Raw genomic sequence first — 21,034 nt, forward strand, 5'->3', positions numbered from 1 at the left:
GCACTTATAATGGATAGGTCAACACAATGGTGCCATTCTGAAATTATTATTAAAAAAAAATGATTGCATTCATTGCAGTACATTATTTGTTCAAATTGTTCTGAAATGAAATCAACTTGTAAATGTCTCCTCCCAGTATTTAATTGTTTGATGCTGGAGTTAATTGCTCAGCATAACTTTTTATTGCTGTAATAATCCATTTGACAGTAACTATGACTATAAACAGAATTATTCTTTTTTTTTTTAAATCCTGCCTTTTTAAAAAAAAAATAATAATAATGTTGACAGAATATTTACTTTTTTTCCATTTTCTCCTAATTTTGTTTCTTTATTGCTCTTCGGCGTCACACAGAAGAATTAAAGTGATATACAGTTTTTATGGTGCACTTTTATCTGTGTTTTAAGTTAGTACTACATTTATAATACAAATTTGGTAAATATTAGACAAATTTAGTTCAATGTCACATGATAATATTCTGTGATTGTTTTAGTTATTCTGGGTTTGACTCTGTTGCATTTAAATGTTAAAGTCATGTGTGTCTCTTGACTTTTTGAATAGTGTTCCCTTCCTTTTCTTCTGTTGTATTGACTCATCTTTCGAGATATTTTTAAAAAAAGTCAGCAAGGTCAGTCATTAAAATAAAAACATCACACATGTATAAGAATGGACAAATCAGTAGTATTACTCTAACATATTTTAATGTTATGTTTTGCTGAGTGGATATTGTAATTGCAGGCTAAACAAAAACCAAATTTTGTTTTAGATGTCACTTTGGTCAATCTGCTGGTCTAATGAAATGAAAAGTAAGCTCCTTTCAGAATACTTTGTAGTCGATCTTATACTTTACCACTTTGTAAAATTGCTTTTTATTTTTCTCCCTACAGTTTCTCCTCCGGTGTTGTCAGTCCCACCAGGAGGTCAGATTGTAAGTGTTCGTGAGGGAGGAAACACTGACCTGGTGTGCTTGGTTGTTGATGGTAAACCTCGTCCTCCAATTCTGTGGTCACGGACAGAGAAGGACCTGCTGATGCCTTCTGGGACACCTGTAGTGGAGACACCTGATGGCCGCTTGAGGCTAAAGAACGTTAGCAGGGACATGACGGGGTTGTATCGGTGTCAGACAGCTCGGTACAATGGCCTTAACATCAAACGCAGGGAGGCACAGGTTCAACTGAATGTGCAATGTAAGTACAGATCAGGGTTTTTTTTACCATAAAGACATAAACAAAAATGTCAGTCAGCATTAAAAATAAAAAGACATAAAAGACATGACTTACACACTTTAAAATGACCTGACATTGCAGTTTGATGGTATTAATTTCAGGTTGTTTAGGCCTCCCCATGAATTTATTGAAACACTTCTTTTTATTCAGAGTTTTAAGTACAGTCTAAGCATCAGTTTTATTTTTATTGTTGTTTGTTTTCTTTATAATTATATGGTCTGGGAAGTCATGAACTTGACGGATAATCTTTTTTGTTAATTTTTAATCTTGGGCTTCATTAACTCTGGAATGAGAAATTAATATGATAGGGTTTATTAAGAATACTCACCAGTTTAAAAAAAATTAGATATGTAACCACAGCACTGCTTCTTTGCACAGCAGTACATCTATTCATTTATAAGTGTTTCATCTAATTCCTTAAATTTGGGTTAATTTTAATAACATCTTATAGCTAATCTTTTTTTTTCACATTCCTAATTAGCCATCTGTTTAAAGACAAATAAAAGAGGGAAATTGTCAGTTGAAGTTGTAAAAAGATTTGAAGGAAATTAAGCTTGTTGTGGGATTTGAATGTCAGAAGGGCAACAGCACGTAGACTGAGATGAACGGCCTTTTCACAGCAGACATAATAACTTGACAGAGTAAAATAAGCCTATGTGTATTTATGAGAGCTGAAATTCTTAGTGGTCATTCTGCTTTTGCGCATCTTTTAGATTGCACAGATGCAAAAGTGAAACGCAGCCCTTATCAGTACACCTCTTAAGTCCCAGTCTCTGCACTGAAAAAAACCCTTGGACCCTGGGTGGGAGTGGGCAGGCTGAAAGGTGAATAGTGGACAAAGTAAATGATCTGCAGCGGTCTGCAGGCCAGCCTTAACGGAAGCCCTGGTGAAAATTTGTAATATATCAGCAACTGGTAAACAGTGATTATTGTGTCTGTCTGAGTATTAAAAGGAAACAAACAAAAGGAAATACCATTTCTTAACCTCCATCTGCCGGTAAAGCTGAAATGAGAGAAGGGGGATGGCAAGATAATCTGCTACTAAATAAAGATAAACACATCAACTTGTGCAAACAAAATGAGAAACGCTTTGGCAAGCAGGAAAAATATCTAAAAATGAAAATACTTTTAGCTAAAGAAAACAAAATCGGACATAAAATGACATCACTTCAACTATTTACGATATACCTAGTGTTAGTTGTGTGAAAACATGTCACAACTGGTGTATGAAATCTTGTACTTTAAACTTCTTGATCACTAAATTTCAGTTTCACAAAAAGACAAAGTGGACATTTGTGCCAATTTCCTTCAGAAAGTATGGATGGCTTTAGAACATGGGGTCACAGGGACCTTGACCTTTAACACTACAAAACTAACAACCTTATCCGTTTTGAAATAAATATCAGGGACAAATTTCAAGACATGTCTGCGGATGCAGTTTGAAGGTGACAGAAAATGATGTAGTACATTGTAGCAACTGTACTTATTTGCTCAAACCGAGAAACCTTGAAAACAAAATGATTAATTTTCATCAGCAAATATGCAGCAAGTTGACATCCTGCACAGAATCTGCCATTTATATGCATTTCAATAACTCCATGCCAAGTGTGAATGTAAAAGTCCTGGACTAATTTCCCACTCTTTGACATATCTGATAAATAAAGGCACAAACACTGCTTTCTCTCCTCTCCTCTCTTCTGTAAGAAGTCTTTAGTTGGCTTGCTAATGGTGGCAGGGTGGAAGGCCAACACTCTGTGAGCACTGCTCTCCCCGCTGAGCCAACTCTGATTAATGGAGCAGGTGGTCACCCCACTTTGGACAGAAAAAACCCACAAAAAAAGCAGCAAAGAGACAGATACATGAGCAGGACTAAGCGTGGAAAAAAATGGGGTTCAGACGGAACCAGCAGTGTAAAGGATGGTCGAAGGAGGGAGAAGGACATGATTAGATAAAAATCAAAAAAGTGAAAATGATAGGCGAGTTGAAAACAAACGTAAATGAGAACGTCTCTATGGCTACAGCTTTAAACATGCAGAAAACCAGCTCCTTCATCTCCTTGTTCTGCTGACCTATTTTATTCACACTTTACTTCACATTTTAAAATAATCAGGTGTCTCTTTTCTTCTCCGTGTTTACCCGTGTAAGAAAAAAAGTGTCATGACAGACAAGGCAGATTTAATTAAATAGATATGTAGATTTTTGCTTCCAGTGCCTCTTCCGTCTCCTTCTTTGCCTTGAAATCTTTCCTCCCTCCGCTGGTCCTTGTTTTCCTCCCATAGAGAGGAGAATGTTCTTCCTCATTGCCACTCTCATCATCATCAATCAGCTAACTGTTGGCCATGAGAGAAGCCCTCTCTCTGCCTTGTCATTCTCTTTCTGCATCCTGCATCCTCTTGTTCACTCACCACCTCCCATACTCAATCACTGACTTCTTTTACTTTCACACCACACTTTCTCTGTCGTTTGTCTTCCTCATTGTTGTCTTCTTTAGGATATTTTTTTTCTCACCTCTCTCTTATAAAACCTAACAAACACACCCTTCCTCCTCTCAGTCTCGTGTAAATATATATTTACTGTATGTTTGGCTTGGTCAGTGTTGCGTTCTTGGATGGAATCTATTTTGTATTCAATAAGACAGATACCGATGGTGTGTTTACATGGATTATGGTGTTCTGACTATGAAACATTGCAGTGTAGTGCCATAACTCCAAATGAGAAGGAAATAAATAGAAAAACAAAGCTTAGGAGACTTGAAAAGTTGAGCTGAAGTTACCTAAACAGCTTGCAACCTACTATACAGAAACTTTTGTAATGGTTGCCGTTGATGCGTCAGGCTTGGCTCAAAGATTTTCTACCACACTGTAGTGGTGGTGGAATGATTAATAAATGGCTCAAATAACGTCATGTCTCACTTCCTGTTTTTTCTTCCATTTTCTTCTGCTTCTGTCACCACCGCTACACCGTTTGCATGTTTTTCTTTACCCTTGCCCCATGGTTTTAGTCGTTGTTATGCAAATATATGTCTACAAGTATGTGACCATATACTAATCAGTCCATTGGATTACATTAAGACCTTTGACCTCTCACACATCAGTCACCTCTTCCAGATAAAGCTGTGGTTAGCACATATTTAATGGTTCAAGGAAGTCATGAGTACGGTAAAGAGCAGAAAGTCACTAATCTGGTTATCTAACCAGGAGAGTACACAAGTTTTGAACCAAAAAGCAACAGTACAGAAACTATGAAGGTACATGTTGTGGTGATTTCCAGTCTTTTTAGCATTCAGGTGCTCGCTCATGTTCCTTAGACTGAAGTACAAGCACAGAATACTAAACTGATTCCTAACAGGAATTATGGTCTGTCTGTGTTGACTGGAATTATATAGTCACAATATTTACATTACAGCAAGGAGCTTTCTTCACATTTAAAATAATATATATATAAAGGTTCAAACAAATTAATTTTTTTTTTTACCAATTTACTTTGAGTTAGTGTAAATTAAATCAGTTCTATTTAAAATAAGTAAAAATGGCAAAAAACAAAATTAGATAAACAAGAAGATGTAGTTACAGCAACAAAGTTGAATAATCATGAATTTATCAAGATACAGTTTATCAATTAAATGTCTTTTATGTTATGTTTCACAAGCATCTTTTTGAGCTAAAAATACAAGTTGGTGCGCCTTTATCATATTTTATAAATCATATTTCACCATCACAGAATGCTGAGTTGGAGTTATTCAATTTTGTTGTTTTTCCCTGGAAAATCAGAATAATTGTTAACAGATGTCAGCAATACAGAAGAAAATCTTGAGCTACAAAATAATTTGAAATTATATTAAAAAGTATAGATTTGATGCATGAGCATGTTTGCCCAAAGTTAGAGAAGTAAAAAACACAAAGACACTCAAAAACACATTTAAAACAAATGATTGAATTTGCAATAAAAATACATTTGTGTAGTATATACTTATATTAATATATCAACTTTATGTTGATTAATTAAGCTTGTACAAACATAACCTAAACCAGTAACAAAAATATGTTCATCTTGTATAAAACAAGTTAGGAGCCTCTTCTCTGTTTCTTCTTCTTATGTTATCTCTCTGTGTCTCATTTTCATCCATACTGCAGCTTGTTCTGTATCTGTCTAAATTACTTCTATAGCTTAGATTAGAGTGTAATTACACATCTGTGTCTGATAAACTTGATTCATACGGGGACATACTCATGCTGCTTCACCTCTGGGGGCCTTAACACCAAATCTCATCACTGTTCTTGTGGCGGGAGAACTATTAGCATCTTGTCTATCTACATGATTAGCCGGGGGTGAACTCGCTGGTCTGTGATTTGTGGCAGAGTAATTTGGCTGTGTTGTGTCTCCGCTGACCCCAGGGCAACAGTGGCTAGTCAGTCATTAACCGCAGTGCCACACATCACTTCTGACAGGTTAATAACTACCAGTTAGGATAGGTTAGCAGCAGGAATGGGGCTGTGCCTTGTAATGCCTGATCTCTTTAGGCATTAGCAGTTGTTTTGTGTTTGATTATTTGTCAGAATCCATCTTTCCTGGTTGTCTGGAAAAAAATCAGAGCTGAAAAAAATCATGAAATACACAAGGAGAAAAAAAGTCATTTTATGTACACAATAATTGTATTCCATTCTGCCTTGTTCAAGATTAATTTATGACATATTAATAAAGATTTGACTCTTTTTTTTGGAATGGGTGTGGGCTGTTAATCAATTAAAACAACAACAACAAAAAACTTAAATATTTGTTATTTGTGATGATAATGATCATGGATTTAAAGTAGCTGGTTCTTTGTCTCCACAGACCCTCCTAGTCTGGACCCAGTCTTTCAGGATGTGCGCTCCAGAAACAATCAGTTAGTGACCCTGAGATGTACAGTCCTGCGGTCCAACCCTCCTCGACTAACAGACATCCGCTGGTCACGAAACGGCGACTCCATTCGAATGTCCATGCCAGACCTGAAGGAGACGCCAGAGCTGAAGTTCAAACTGGAACTCACCAACAACGGTACATATGAGTGCCGAGTCAGCAATAGCGCAGGAACATCAACATGCACTTTTAATGTCTCTGGTAAGAAAACATAAATTTGCCTTCAGTTTTTCAACCTATTTCCAAAAATTATGAATATATTTATCTTCCACTTTGTTCCATTCTGAAAGAGGTTTCCTTTTCTTTAATTCTCCTTTTTTGCTTGGCTTTTAGCAAAACCCTACAATTCTGAGTTTTATTTTGATACACCCAACCCTGTGCGCATTTTGAAGGGAAACAACTACTCCTACAACCTGCAGTGGACACAGAAAGATCCTCAGGCCACAGACCGTATTATAGGCTACTGGCTAAATGTCCGAAAGGTAAAGTACTCCCACACAAACACTACTGAGCGGCACATTTATCGGCATGCTTCTGCACACATTTATACACTCAGTATGAGTCTGTGCTCATACTGTGTTATATTTATCTTATCTGGAAACAGCTGGATGGACGGACTAGCACAGACACACTGAAGTATTTATCAAAAACTCAGTAAACCCCAGGTTATCAAATCATGAAGTGAGGTCTAGATTCAGACCCAAAATGAGTCTTATCTGGTCACAGATAAGTTATTTCAGTCTATGTGTTTTTTTTTTTCAATTTTAACACGTACATTCTTTTAAATCTATGCTAATCCATTGCAAGCAGTGCAGTTGTTCCTGCCTTAATGACAGTGTGATTGCTGTGGTTGACAGCAGGACTCCATTAGCTTTCTGTCTCTGCAAATACAGAGAGCCAACAGAGACAATGAGACAAGCAAGCCTGAGAAACTAATACGACAACCAAGTAAAGAAAAACACCATGGCTGTCTCTCTAAAGAAAACAAAAAAAGTTTTGTTTTTTTTTTAGACTGAACTGAGACTGACATGATCACTTTTTTTCTTACATATTCAGTAATAGCGGTGATTGTTAAAATTAGTAAATCTTAAGCATCAATTCAAAATTAAACATAATGTATTTGAGCAAACATACTCACTTAACATTCAACTGAGAGCACATTACATGAATTATCTAAGAATTTAGTTTAACAGATTATACAGATATTTGACAGTCAGTTTGCTTGAATTTGGGTGCAACATAAAAAAAATCCTTCACAAACTCAGAGGCTCTTAAAGCATTATATTTGTTGAAGTTATTTAGATATATAGTAGCAGAAAAGAAAAGGGGGCTATAACTACACCTTTCATTGTGTTTTTTGTATGTTTGTTTCTTTTACCTAAAAGCAAATGCTGTATTTTGAGATAGCTGTTTCAAAAGTTTGTTTTTTTTTTTAATTTTACTTTTTTTTCCCAAAGGTTTGAATTGGAGAATCTTTTTTTACCATTACCATTATTATATCACATATGATATATACAATTTGTACATAATAGTTTGGTTGAGGAATTTAAAAATAAAACTTAATTTGAGCGGAAACTTGCTGAATTTTACGAGCTGCTCTAGACTGATAATATTTGGCTTAAAACAAGATTTAAACAATCAGACTGGGAAGCACAAAGCAGACCCAGTGACTCAATGCAGAGTATTTTCTTGATATTTGCATTTACTGGTTTTGATTGGTAGCTGGAGAGAAGGCTGGAAAGTGACCTGAAACAATATAGGCTGAATGAATTTGGTGAATGCAACAAATCATTGGAACCAGAGGTGTGCACTGAGAGGCAGAGGGAGACAATGGCAGAACAGAGGTCAGGGAGTTACTAAAAGCACTGGGCTGTTCTGCAAAAAAAAATTACACACCAAGCCACATGCAGAGCGGAAGAGTGAGTGTTGGTCAAGGAGTGACAATAACGATGGAGCAGATGGCACAAGATAAACACCGGTCACTGGTCTGAGATTGTAAAAATCACCTTGAGTGGAAAATCTTACAAAGACAAGATCCTACATAGCTCCAAATCTTACCGAAGTGAATTCTGCATGCTAAGTAAACATGGAGCTTTAAGGGCTTTAGGAGTGTCAAGCGTGTGCTATCAATACACACGTGCACTGAATGAACAAAGTTTTTCTTGTTTTCAATTTGTAAGGTCTCTAGCTTTCAGAATTCTTTTGCATTTCTTTCAGACGATTTTTAAAAATTGTGTATAACTAAAGTTGTAGCTTCACATTAAAAACTGAGTACACCAAGATAAAAAAAAAAAATCAACAACAACAACAAAAAGATTTTAGTTTAATCTTTTTCTGGGTACTCCCATCTAATAGCATCAATGTACTATTTTAAATAGTCAGTTTGGAATGTCTAATTTTGTCAGAAGATTTCAAGAACACAAAAATGTGAAGATAAGTGGCAAGCACTGAGGTGCTGACGTTCACGGAAGGCTACAGAGTTTCAGATTTTGTTTCCATATAATGATTTTTTTATACTGGATGTGGGTACCGGACAGGCAAAGACATTTCATTTTAATAATTGTAGGCAAGATTTTTCAAGATGAAGGTCTCCACTTCTGGCATCTTTCATTTATATTCATCTCAAGCTTGGAGACAGTTAACACTTTCATGTTTTTGCTTCTACTCATATGATTGACTTTGCACTGATGTGAGTTTATTTTCACAACCTGACAAGGAGCATTAAAATAGTCTCACAATCTAGAATATAGAAAATTTGTGTACTGGAATTTCCTCTGAAAACAGTAACTCTTAGCCAGTTAGATTTATAGCCAGACGCTAACACAATTTACACATCATTAGAGGTATAGACTGCCTGATTAGAGACAGATTCTGAGACTCCGCACATTAGGAGAGAAACCTGAGACCACCTTCTTGTTTTGTCACATGCATTATGGATTAGTAGGCCTAAATCACAAGACAGGAAGAATAATAGTGAATCATATACTCCTGGCTGAGGTTTAAATAAATGTGTGAGAGAAACAGGAGGACCGTGGGGTCTGCCAGCAGCTTCCCTGTAGATGAATCACTAATTGCCCTCCTATTTTATGATATATATGCTTTCTTTATTAAGTAAAACTCTTCAGAGAGACATGAAATGAGCAATTTTATATTTAATGCTCAAGCTTTCTGAAAATGTTCACACAACGTTGTTGTTTCCTTTTTCTGTTTCCCCTTATTTTAATACTAGCATCTCGCCTTTTTGATCCTCCCAGCCTATATTCCTACTGCTCCATGTCTTAGGACTTCTTCTCTTTTCCTGATTTTTCTTTCCATTTTTCTTGCTTTGAGGTACCAATGTAAAGGAGTCACAATTACTGTGCTAAAAAAATATTTGTGTCTGGTGGATAATTTAGACACCTTTGATTGTCGTTAAACTTTAATTTAAGTTTTTTTTTTCACCAGCACTGTTTTTTTTTTGTTGTTGTTTTTTTGTAAATAGAGAGTAACCAGGAAGAGACAAAAAGTAAAATGTGGAGAAAGGCAGTAAGGGTGCAAAATAAAGATACGTAATGTAAATTAAAGAAAAACACAGACTCTCACACATTCCCTCAATGATTAAGAGTAGAACATTCAAAGATAATGTTTTTTTGATTTTCACAACCTATCTCTCACTGTCAGTTTTTTTTACAGCTCATCCTTTTAACACATTGACACTCTATCTTTTTAGCACATGTGAAATGATGTTGGGGTCCCAGGAGAGACATGCAAACACTGAGTTCATATGGAGCTCTTTGTAGTAGATCTAAAAATCACCATTTGAATGTTTTTCTGGTTCCTTGTATGCACATTTTAATTGTGTGTCAGTGATTATTTATTTTTGATTTCATATTTAGCTCAAAAATTCAGTTTCTAAATACTGTACATAACTGCTGGCCAACATATTACCCAGGATTCAGAGTGTCTGCATACATCTCTGAGTTGATGCCAGTCTGTTGGGTTAGCATCCTCACTCTCCAGCAGAGCTGTGAAATCTCTGTTTACACTTCCTAATTTAGTTTCAACCTTACTGCAGGGGGTTTCTATGTGTAGGAATTAATCCTGTCAACAAGCCCTCCTTTTTCTATCAAGTTGTCCTTACACCTCTTTTTCTTTACAACACAACCTTCTCTACCCCCTGCCGTTTTTCCAAATCACTTCTTTTATTTGCCGAAGAAAATTATTATGTGGTAGTTTTTTTTTTAATTTTTATTTTATTTTTCAATAAGAAGGGTAAATTACCTAAACAATTTGTTGTTTTTTCCACACAATTTATTTTGCACCAATATCAAAAAACTTCACATTTTAGCATCCTCCTCACAGGTGTTGCTTTCTATTAATCTGGTAGAAATGAATGTGTTGGTGTCACATGTAAAAATACTTAAATGCTTTTCAGTAAAACTCTGACATAGAAAAGTGGTAAGGTCAGACCTAGTAAGATATTCCTATGACTTTTAACACAATCCAAGTCTGAACTGCTGCCGGTGGTTTAATAGACAGGCACCTGCAGCAGTGTTGATTTTATTTCACATACAATCAGCAGTTCAGAGAAATTCTATAGCTCACATTTTAAACGAACAATAGTGCTGTGTAAATCTTGACTTCCATTCCTTTACCTACAGTAAATAGCTGCAGTCATGAGTCTTTTTTTTCCTCTCCACATTTTCTGAGACAACTAAACAAGACACAAATGGGCTGCAGCTGTTCTCTAAGCTGGTCAAATGTGCAGAAGTGTCTTTCTTAACAAATCAACTGTAAACTGGCAGAAGCTATTAATATGCAACAAGTAATTGGTTGCAGTGTCCCAGTGAGCAAAAAGCTAATGCCTCTGAAAACAGAAAAGGTTTGCAATAGCTATAAACAAACTTGACTTCTTATGATTTTAGAAACAAGGTCAGAAACTGACAAGCTGCTCAGTTTAACATCAGTTTCTTTTGCTGTTGTTTATTGTGTCTGTAAAGGTCTAAATAATTGCAAATGAGACTGAAATGTCATTAGGTTTATGATAAACATGTTATTGTCAGTTTCCCTGGAGAAAGAGTGCCTGTTGATAATGTTAGATACACAAGAGTAAAAGTCAATGTCACAATGTCCCAGATATATTTTGCTCAAAGCCAGAAACTCTGCAAGCATGACAAACAACATGTTTATGCATGAAGACAGTAAACATGTGTATGTCAACAACGTTGTGGTAAGATGCATAAAGAAAACATTTAGTAAATCTATATCAGTGCTTCTACTTTTGAAAGAAGAGATCTCTATTGCAAGAGTGTCCACAACCATGTAAAATTATCAACTAAAAAGCAATTGTTTTAATATACATTAAACAGCCAATAAACCTTCAATCTATGAGTAATTTGCTTAGTTATAAAGTAAAACTAACACAACCTAATTGGTGAGCCAGCATCAAGCTTGGCTGAGGGTTGAACCACTCCTGATCTGTCACCAAAAGTCCCTGAGTTTCCACAGGAAGTAAGAAGCCCTTGTTGTTGGTCCTTGGATAGAGTGTGTGCAGATGATGGAGAAATAAATTCTTACAAGTGAAAGCCTTATAAAATTATAACTATATTTGATTCAAGGCTGACATCTATGTGTATTCTGATCAGTGGATACATAAAACATCTGTTCACCTTTTGTCTGAATTAAATTTAGCATATTTTAAGTTTTGTCTAAACCATACCTTGTCTAAATTGTGATGTGTGTAAGGTTTGCTGGACAGTAGTTTGGCTTTAATTTTAATTGGATTACACACAGCTGTGAAATACAACCTTTTGAAGAGTTATTTTCTGGAATTTGATTGTGCATGGCAAGGTTAACCAGTGACTCTCCTGTAGCTGACAGGATCCAGAATTTGTGAATTTCTCTCTGAAACTTTTTTTCTTTGTTAAATGTTGCTTCAGTTTTACACATTCATTTGTTGCATTGATCAGATGTTGCAGACTGTGGCAGGTGAAAGAACAGCTTGAGCTATTTTTCAAATAATGTCCTGCAATTTTGTTTGTTTTTGAACACATAACACTACAAATGTTTCGCACATCAGGTGTATGATTACTTATTAATATGAGAGTTGTTTTTCCCTCATAAACAGGAAGAATATCTGCTCTCTCAAAGTAACAGCAGATCATTATTATCTCAAACTAGTTTCAGTGTGTGCAGCACATGGAACACACTCAAGTAACAGGTTGATCTCTCAGACACCAGTTCATAAGCCTTTAGGGGTTTTAGCCACATTGGAAACATCGTAGATTCCAGGATTTAATTAAAACTTGAAGTACAGAACCACATAAAACTTTCCCAATGTTCTCCTCAGTCAGAAAACATTTCAAAAATCGTTCCTGGTTGTGTCCATAACACGAAAAGAAAATCAGTCAAATATTGTTACCAAAAATTTTAAAAAGTGGTATACTATCGGCTGAATAAAAATATTCACATATTTCTGTAGAACTACATCAAGGGTTCCTTGTTCCTGTTTTTCAGTTTATAGGATGCTGGTGTCTTTCCCAGCTGAAATTTGGCCTGTGTTCAGAAAAGCTTCTGTTATTTCCTATATCTTTTATCTTTTTTTTGGTATTTGTACATTTTTACACAGATCTGTAAAATCTTCCAAAAAACAATGCTGTTTTTTTTTTTCAAACTAAAACAAGTTAGATCTTGTATTGTTGTATCCAAGCATTACTTGGGCCTAATTTAAATGTCAAATCTTCATCTATCAGCACCTTTCCATGGACAAACACACATCCCATTAACATATATATGAAGGATTAAAAATATTCATGAAAATTAGAGATGTGCATTAATTCAAATTAATGAATAATTTATGCAAATTACCATCTTATCTGTGCTCATATGCACAAGTGAGGATGTAAAGAGATCCCATGCATGCTGACCACTTTACATACAATGCACGCTTACAGAATCTTGTTTTATTAGTCATAAAAGAGGTCAATTAACAAATGAGGGAAAAAATTAACCTTGCACTTCTCATTTTGTTAAAGACGCACCCCCACTGATGTTGTCAGTTGAGCCTTTCTCACATCCATATCACTCTGTGTGTCTCATAGCAGCTAATCCCCCTCTTTCACACATTCTTTGTCTTGTTGTGCCTTTGATGACAGTGTGATAAAGTTCCAACTCAAAACACTGCCTGGATGAAATTCTCGAAAGCATCTGTTTGGCACTGACACATTCTTACAAACACACACACAACCACACACACACAAATGTCAACAGTAGAAGAAGTAGAAGTAGACCATATCACTCTATCATCCAACATTTCTTCCTCCTGAAATATGTCACTCTTGTCACTGCCTGCATCTTTCTTCCTCGCCCCCTATTCTCCATGCATGTCACTTGGACATATATGAAGAAACACACATTATAGCCACTGACCCACCAAGAGAACCAGACAAAGACCTAGTCCACACGTAGCTGGGTCTTTATAAATCCGAATATCTCCGCCATCATTGTTTGAAGAAAATATACCATCCACCCGGGATCAGTTTAAAAAGTGTTCATCCACACAAACCTGCTGGATTTCACCACTGAACGTTGACATGTTTAAATCATCACCATTTATGATCGCTGATCCAAAACCGGTGATGGCGTTGCTGAATGACGGCAGCATTGTACCTCTGTATCAGGACGGACAGCTGCTGTAAAATCGCTGCCCTCCAAACGCTCCTTCTCCTTTGCAATTCAACGTATTGTAGCAGTTGGGTTTGTAAAAACAAACAGGCAAAAATGCATTTGAACCAAGATAAAAATCACCCCCCGCAGACTATAATGCGCAGACCTTTAAATCTCCCGTTACCAATGTCCACACGCAAACACAAAAAAGGAGAAGTTTTCACTATCAGTCACTTTTAGTGCTATTAAACGGAGGTTACGTGTGGATGAAAGACCAAACCGCATAAAAAAAAAAAAAAACTATTCGGTTTACCAGATATCCAGCTACGTATGGACGAGGCCAAAGACTACCAGAGAAACAATAATGTTAACCTTCATGGGATAAACCGTACTCCTCTGAGTCACACTTCGGCACCTCATTGATCTGGTGTGTGTTTGTAGCTCCACACAGTGTCTGAGCATTTATACTCTGAGTAAAGACTTTTTTGTCAACTGTCCCTCATTCACTATAAAAGAAAACCAAAAATAGTTATTTCCTTGTCCACAAATCATGTGCAACCTTTCAAAAGACTCGTTCTGCTTTCTAAAGCTTAAAGTGTACAGAAATGATTTATTTATTTATTTTTAATACACATACTAGGTTTGTTGTAGTCAATAAAAAAAAAAACAAATATACTGTTAGTGTGAAAATGTTTGTAAGATTGAATTTGTGCAAATGTCGATGTTAAAATTCCTCAATTCTTTTTACTGTATTACCCTCATCTTAATTAGGAGTCTGTATAGTCAGCTGTGGTAGCAATAAAGCAAATATGTGAGCGAATGACTCAGATTGCTGTAAACCATAAATCAGCTGTGAAAATGGTGCTGAGCAATGCTCCAAATCAATGAAAGAGTGACTCAGAACTAATCAATAACTTTGTAAAACAGTACAATTCAAAATTGAATCTGTGGCTTCCAGTCAGGTAGTTGGCAAGTCTCTACAGAGACAACCCCCTTCCCCCAACACACACACACACAAACACACACATGCACACATTTTAAATCTATTTGAATAGTTTTCATTTATTTTACTGACAAAATGTTTGCAGTTTTTTATAAGGATATTATAAAAGAGACACAACATGTTTGGCTTGTTGCTGCAGTACTTCCTTATTTTAATTTTAAAAGTGTGTTTTGCTAGGCACACTGAACTTTTGCTGAGAAGTACTGCATTTGTAATGTTTTAATCTAATTCCCCATGGAAGCTGAGGTGAGCTTTGGAAATACTACTGAAACTAAAATGCACATTAAGCAACTTTTATTAAGCTGGGAAAGAAAACAAACCAGGTTGCAACGTGTACCCAGAAGGTAGAGCTGTACATTATTTTGCTCATGGTTGTGCAGAGGATCTTTAACCGAAACATATAGACACACATGTAACCAGTCACATTTACCATACAACATTTTACAAAGTATCTATTTTAATTAGAAACATTTGCTATACTGTAAAACTGAAGTTGAATAATATTGCAGATATTGCTTGGTCATCTTCTCTGAAAGCCTAAATGCTTAATCAATGATCTAATTAGTCATGTGAGATAAAATGCTTCAAAATTCATTCTCATTGTTTAATTTTTTTAAAATCTTTTTTTACAACTCATACTTCAGTACAGAGTATAGTCATTACAATTTATCAACATCATTACACACCCAACCTGCAATTTGCAAGTTTAGACAGATAAATATTTCAACAACACAAATATATTAGGATCTGTAGTTAATGAAGAGGTGTGCAAAACCTTTTAGCAGGAAATTTGATGAGACACATCTGGGAAATCAATGCAACATTCCACCTCTAAGTTCTTGTTAAGCCATATAATAATTTTTGTGTCATGTAATGGTAGATCAGCCTTAAATTTCTAGATCTCTTTGCAAAAGAAAGCTTTGACAACCATGGAAACACAGTGAGCAAACTAAAGAATGCCCATCTATTTATGAAAGTAATTATTAAATGAAAAGTATTACTTTAGGTGAGAAAAAGTAATTTAGCCAGCTTTGATTGCCTTCACGAGGTAAAGGGATTCTTCATGACTGGCAACAGAGGGTGAAAAGTTGGAGCAAGTGACGCTGAACCATCCAGAATGGCAAGAAGAAAAGAAGACTGAACAGCCATTAGTGGCAAAGAGCCTGGTTAGGAAGGAAGGATTTGATTCCAAGTATGTTGCCAAGCACATACTTGGAGGGCTTGGGGGCTGTGGCTGCCATGAGGGACTCACACAGTAATTGGAGCGAGAAAACCAAATTCTTGGCAGCTCAGGCATGAATCACCCTGGTTTTTGTCAATAAAAGTGATCAGCTCAATCTGGCTGAGTTGGAATTTGTGTTGGTGAGTAGATGTGCAACAGGAGCAGCACGCCTCAAACTGACTGCCAGAGGACATGAGCGGAAGCAGGGTAGGGGTGTCAAAGCATGTAGTGCTATATAAAGAGCAATTATAGGAAATGCTATGGGATACATCACTAACTTGGTTTCAGTCAAAAATTTAGGCAAAATTTAGGAATAAAAAACACACTTGTGGTGAGTTTTTGGTGAGAAATCCAAATGTGAGTCACTTCAATTGTTACTCAACAGACTGATCATAGGAAAAAGTTTGTTTTAGAAGGTAAACAGAGCTCTGAGATATTTTTTTTTTTCAATATTTAACCAAAATGGCTAAAACTTCAACACGTTTTAAGATTAGAATGCCTTGGTTTAAAACAATGGCATGACAGGTGGCAGGCTATATGCATCCCTTCAAGGAATTCAGTTTTTTACTTTGATGGCAAAACAGCTTAAAGCCTCTGACTTCTGTTATGGAGAAATAAATTATGCCAGCCACAGAGGAATTCACAGGAGACATCACATGAGATGAATTTATAGTAAGGTGTAAACAAATTGCTTTGCTCTTGCAAGATTCCTCTTTGTGCACCAAGACACTTGGAATTGCAAAATCAAATCAAGTTCATCAAGCATTCTTATACAATCAGAGATGACCAAAGTGTTGTACATAACAACACAATAACTTAAGCCAAATCTAACAAATGAGTAGTAGAAAAAGATTAAATCATGCAAGAGCAGAAAAATAAAATATTTATGTAAAACATAAAAAGTGGCAATAGAATGAGTTACACAAAGAAATCAATGGAAAGCCTAGACTTGATGAATGCCTTCTTTTGAGATTTAAAAATCATTGTGACCAAATTACAGCTAGCACCCTTCTACTGCTAACTTTAACTCATACTTTTATATTGATATATTTTAGCTACTACAGGCACTTGAAAGGACCGTGACTTCTACTGCCAAAGGTTAACCCCAATTAAGTGTAATAATAAGAAACTGTCACAGTTAGCTGAGTAAAACATTGAGCATGCACCTTTTATATTTTATCTGCTCGTGTCTTTTAGTGAAATTAATCAATCTATAAATATAAAAAGTTATATTGGGTAGATAATGGAAAAATCTACATTCATGGTGGATGACAAAATAGGCGTCTGAACTTGTGCGAACCAGGCTTGGAAGGGATCTGTACAGTGGACATTTAAAATAACCACACACACACTTGCACACACATGCTGCTGCTCTACTTTATGTGTTACCTGATAATGGCATGCTGTGGGTGTACTAAGTTGTTATGGTGAAGTGGCTGACCTAATGCATTAGATTGAGTTCACTGTCAGGTCTTTAAGTAGCTGGGATCAGAGGCAGATACACAGCTAATGGATCCTTCTCTCCGTGGGTGGAATAACACAGCAATAGCTCTTTATTAAATGCAATGCTGACAGAAAAAAGCCCTAACTTAACTTAAAAAAAATGAGACAACAACGACTTGCTTAACATCATAATCATTTTACATTTTCATTCCCATGATGCACAGCCAATTTAATTGATTTACACTCGTTTATGTGGGGGTAATATGATTAGGTTATACATTACAATGCTGCAGGAAAAGTACAAATAACTGAATAGGGACGGGCAAAGAAATATGTATTAAATTCCTACTTCTCAGGTAATAGTTGCTGAGTCCTTCTCATGGCATTACTAAGAAAAAAATCACTTATCTTTCTGAGTGCTCTAAAACTAAACCAACTTGTGTGTGCTTTAGAGTACAAATTGCTGAGGAAATGCTTCAAAGAGATGTTACATATCCTGGCCTCTGAAGCTTTTAATGAGTGAATCAGGAGAAAACTGATTGGATAAATGCTCAGATATCCTAAATGGTGTGTTCATATTCTAAAACTGGAAATGTAAGAGTACAAGTAAAACCAATATAGTGCATACGGTATCTTACCATGTTTATGTTTTTTATTCTTTTCATGTTTTTGTTCATGTAGAACATGCAGAATGTGATGTCAAAGCAAATAGACTTGAAGGGGAAGGAGCCAGAGAAGGGTGTACTTTTGTCCCACACAATATCAGACCTGAGAATCCCTCTGTCCTATGAAGTCCGACTGGCCCCCATTACCACCTACAGCACTGGGGACTATGTAAGCCGAATCATCCAGTACTCAGAACGTAAGTCTCTTTTAAAGCTCTTGATTGCTTTCTAAAAATGTTTTCACTTTTTATTATACTTCACACACATCGATGTAAAAAAAAATATTAGGTTGATGTACATATCTGAATATTAATCAATACTCTTTTCTTATAGCTTACACTTATCCAAGATCCTCAGGTAAGACTGAACATCATTTCTTATTTTCACATTTTACAATCCTGAAGGTGCTTCTGAGTGTATGGTTATAACAAATTAGTTATGTTACGAAGGCACACTAACTAAAAAAAATATGCAAACCTCCCACTGTTTTCAACTTGCCTCTGAAGGTAGAACTCGAAACAGGGAATGCTGTGACACTGATTCAAACATGTTCCAGTGGCAAACCAAAAATTAGTTGAGTTTGCTTGTTGTATTCAGTAATCACGCTAACTATTATTAGCAATACAAGTTGATAAGGCATGTTTCTCTCTCCATTGTATGCATTCAAACAATGCAGCCATATAATCACTAATAGAGGTTGTGCATTGTGTATTCAGCTATTGTTATTGAGACACCATGTGGCCAATTGTAAAAATGTTGATTATTTTTGTAGCTATCACCAGTTTTTATGTGCAAGATAGCCATATTGACTTTTAAGGTATCTTCAAATTAAAAAGTCAGAATTCTTACTTTGAGGGTGGGATGGGGTAGGTGGGGTTGAGGGAGTGTAGGTGTTGTTATGGTGACTTTTTTTTTTTAAATTCATATTTCGAAATACAAATAGAATGCACCATATGTTTGTTGTAAGCCTTTATCACATCTCACCTCCTAAATCAGGCCCCATACAGTCTTGGGAGGCACTGATGTCATTGTGTATAAAAATAAAGGGGCAAAATTGGATATGGGGAAGTCAGGGTTTAACCACTACTGATACGAATTGAGTCATCACAGAGCCAGATTGGTGTGTATTTGTGAAATAGGAGAGAGTGTGTGCAGCACATCCCTCTAGCCAACGATGCTGAGTAGTTGTGTGTAATTCTGTAGTAATGAGACAGTTTGATCAAGATGCAGCCAGTATGTTTAAAGCCTTGGTTTGTATTATCAAAATGGCAGGAGAATAAAAAAAAAGGATAACAAATGTTAAAAAGTAACTGAAGGCTAAATCAGGTGTATGGAATTTTAAATGTCATGACAAAGTGACAGTGATTTTGACAATATGAAACTGGTTTTAGACATGGTAAAGATTATGATCCAAGAAGAAATATCAACATCTCAACGTAAAACCGCACTTCCACTCTATCCTTTGCTGTTTTGCACAAACTCCTGTTGTCGTCTCTGCTTTTTCTTCTTTCTCTTGGCGTCCTAGTCTTTCTCAGTCAGTTGCATCTTGTCTGTTTTCTTCATTAAGAGACACGTTGCATTTTCCTGGCAGGAGTGGCAGTTGGCTCTGCCAGGATGAGGCAATTAAAACACCAGCAGATTGGAACAGACTGCGAGAACAACAGTGTAAATTGAAAGCAGCGCATGTAGTGGTGAAGGGTGTGAATAGTAATACATTGGCTCCGTGAAACAAAAGCGAACATACGAGACGTCCTCATGGGAAGCACGAGCCATGTGCATCTTCATCAGACTGTGTGTGTGTGTGAGAGAGAGTGTGTCTCTGGGATGCTCTCACTGAAGCTGTCAGCTTGGATGGTTTTAGATGGCTGTTGTTATACTCTCTTGTTTAGTGAATCTCTGATAATGGCAAAGCCCTCCAGATGGGCTAATGATTGTGACAACACCATGTGAGAAGTCTCTTTATCTTACTTAACAAGAAACATCAACATTAGGTCTCATGAGGCATAATTTTTATATGGTGTGGCTCAAAAGACACAAATGGGAAAACGTAAAAATGATTCCAAATATCCTGGAAGAATGCATGTCCATTGAAATTGCATCTCTCATTATGTGTTATCAGAATAATGCAGTGTATTAGGAAGGTGTCACCAGCCAGTTCACATTTTCAGAGGGGAAACCAAGGCCTCTCGCTTATCTTTTGACAGACTTCCAAATTGTACATGCTATGTCAGTGGTTGTTGTAGAGTTTTCAAAGACTTCAGCTTCTTTAAACTGTGCAAAAATAATTTTGTAATTTTGTTTCATGTCACACTTTAAAAATAGGTTCTAATGCCTTGGTGTCAATCTGTGTCAAGACTCAATGAGAGGCAGATTAGACATTAAATGTGTGGCGACCTGCAGAAAACAAAATATTGAGAGCATAGGTACTTTATTAATGTGCCATTTATCTGCTGTCTTCATTTCAGATATACCCTTCTATTGGTATAGTTAGTGATCTATGTTCACACAGTAGTGTACATGCATTTTTTAATCTTTTCTGTTGATCTAAGTTGCTGCATTATAGACATAGATTAAAGCAGCAGTAATGCTGTAAAATAATATTACAAACAATCAAAATTATCAGATTTGATTTGACAAATTTATTAGTAGTAGTAGTGGTAGCAGGAGTATTAGTAGTAGTAGCAGTAATAAGAATAGCAGTAAAATTCTTAATATTTGTGCACCTATAAACAATAAAGCTCCATTTATTTCAATTGTTGCTTTGATCAATACATCCAAATTGAAACATATTTTTGTATAAGAGTGTTATACATTGGAAATTGAGTAAAATGTAAAGTTCACTTTGTTTCATCATGTATACCCTGCCTCCCACATTGTGTCTATCAGTTTGCCAGTAATTGCCATGGTGTCTAATCTGAAGAGCATATTTCAGAG

At 36.1% G+C, this 21,034-nt stretch overlaps 1 protein-coding gene across 2 annotated transcripts in view; it reads left to right on the top strand.

Moving 5' to 3' along the window:
* Positions 1-21,034, top strand: part of LOC108237360 (MAM domain-containing glycosylphosphatidylinositol anchor protein 1) — a 166,339-nt gene that overhangs the window by 121,121 nt on the left and 24,184 nt on the right. For both annotated transcript variants that reach the window (XM_037979938.1, XM_017418722.3), the window contains exons 9-13: positions 886-1,185; positions 6,058-6,324; positions 6,457-6,605; positions 18,117-18,297; positions 18,434-18,457. In XM_037979938.1, the coding sequence (XP_037835866.1) occupies positions 886-1,185; positions 6,058-6,324; positions 6,457-6,605; positions 18,117-18,297; positions 18,434-18,457 (921 nt within the window). The remainder of the gene's footprint in view (positions 1-885; positions 1,186-6,057; positions 6,325-6,456; positions 6,606-18,116; positions 18,298-18,433; positions 18,458-21,034) is intronic.

This window comes from Kryptolebias marmoratus, linkage group LG15 (genome assembly GCF_001649575.2).
Source record: "Kryptolebias marmoratus isolate JLee-2015 linkage group LG15, ASM164957v2, whole genome shotgun sequence".
In the NCBI taxonomy this organism is placed as follows: domain Eukaryota; kingdom Metazoa; phylum Chordata; class Actinopteri; order Cyprinodontiformes; family Rivulidae; genus Kryptolebias; species Kryptolebias marmoratus.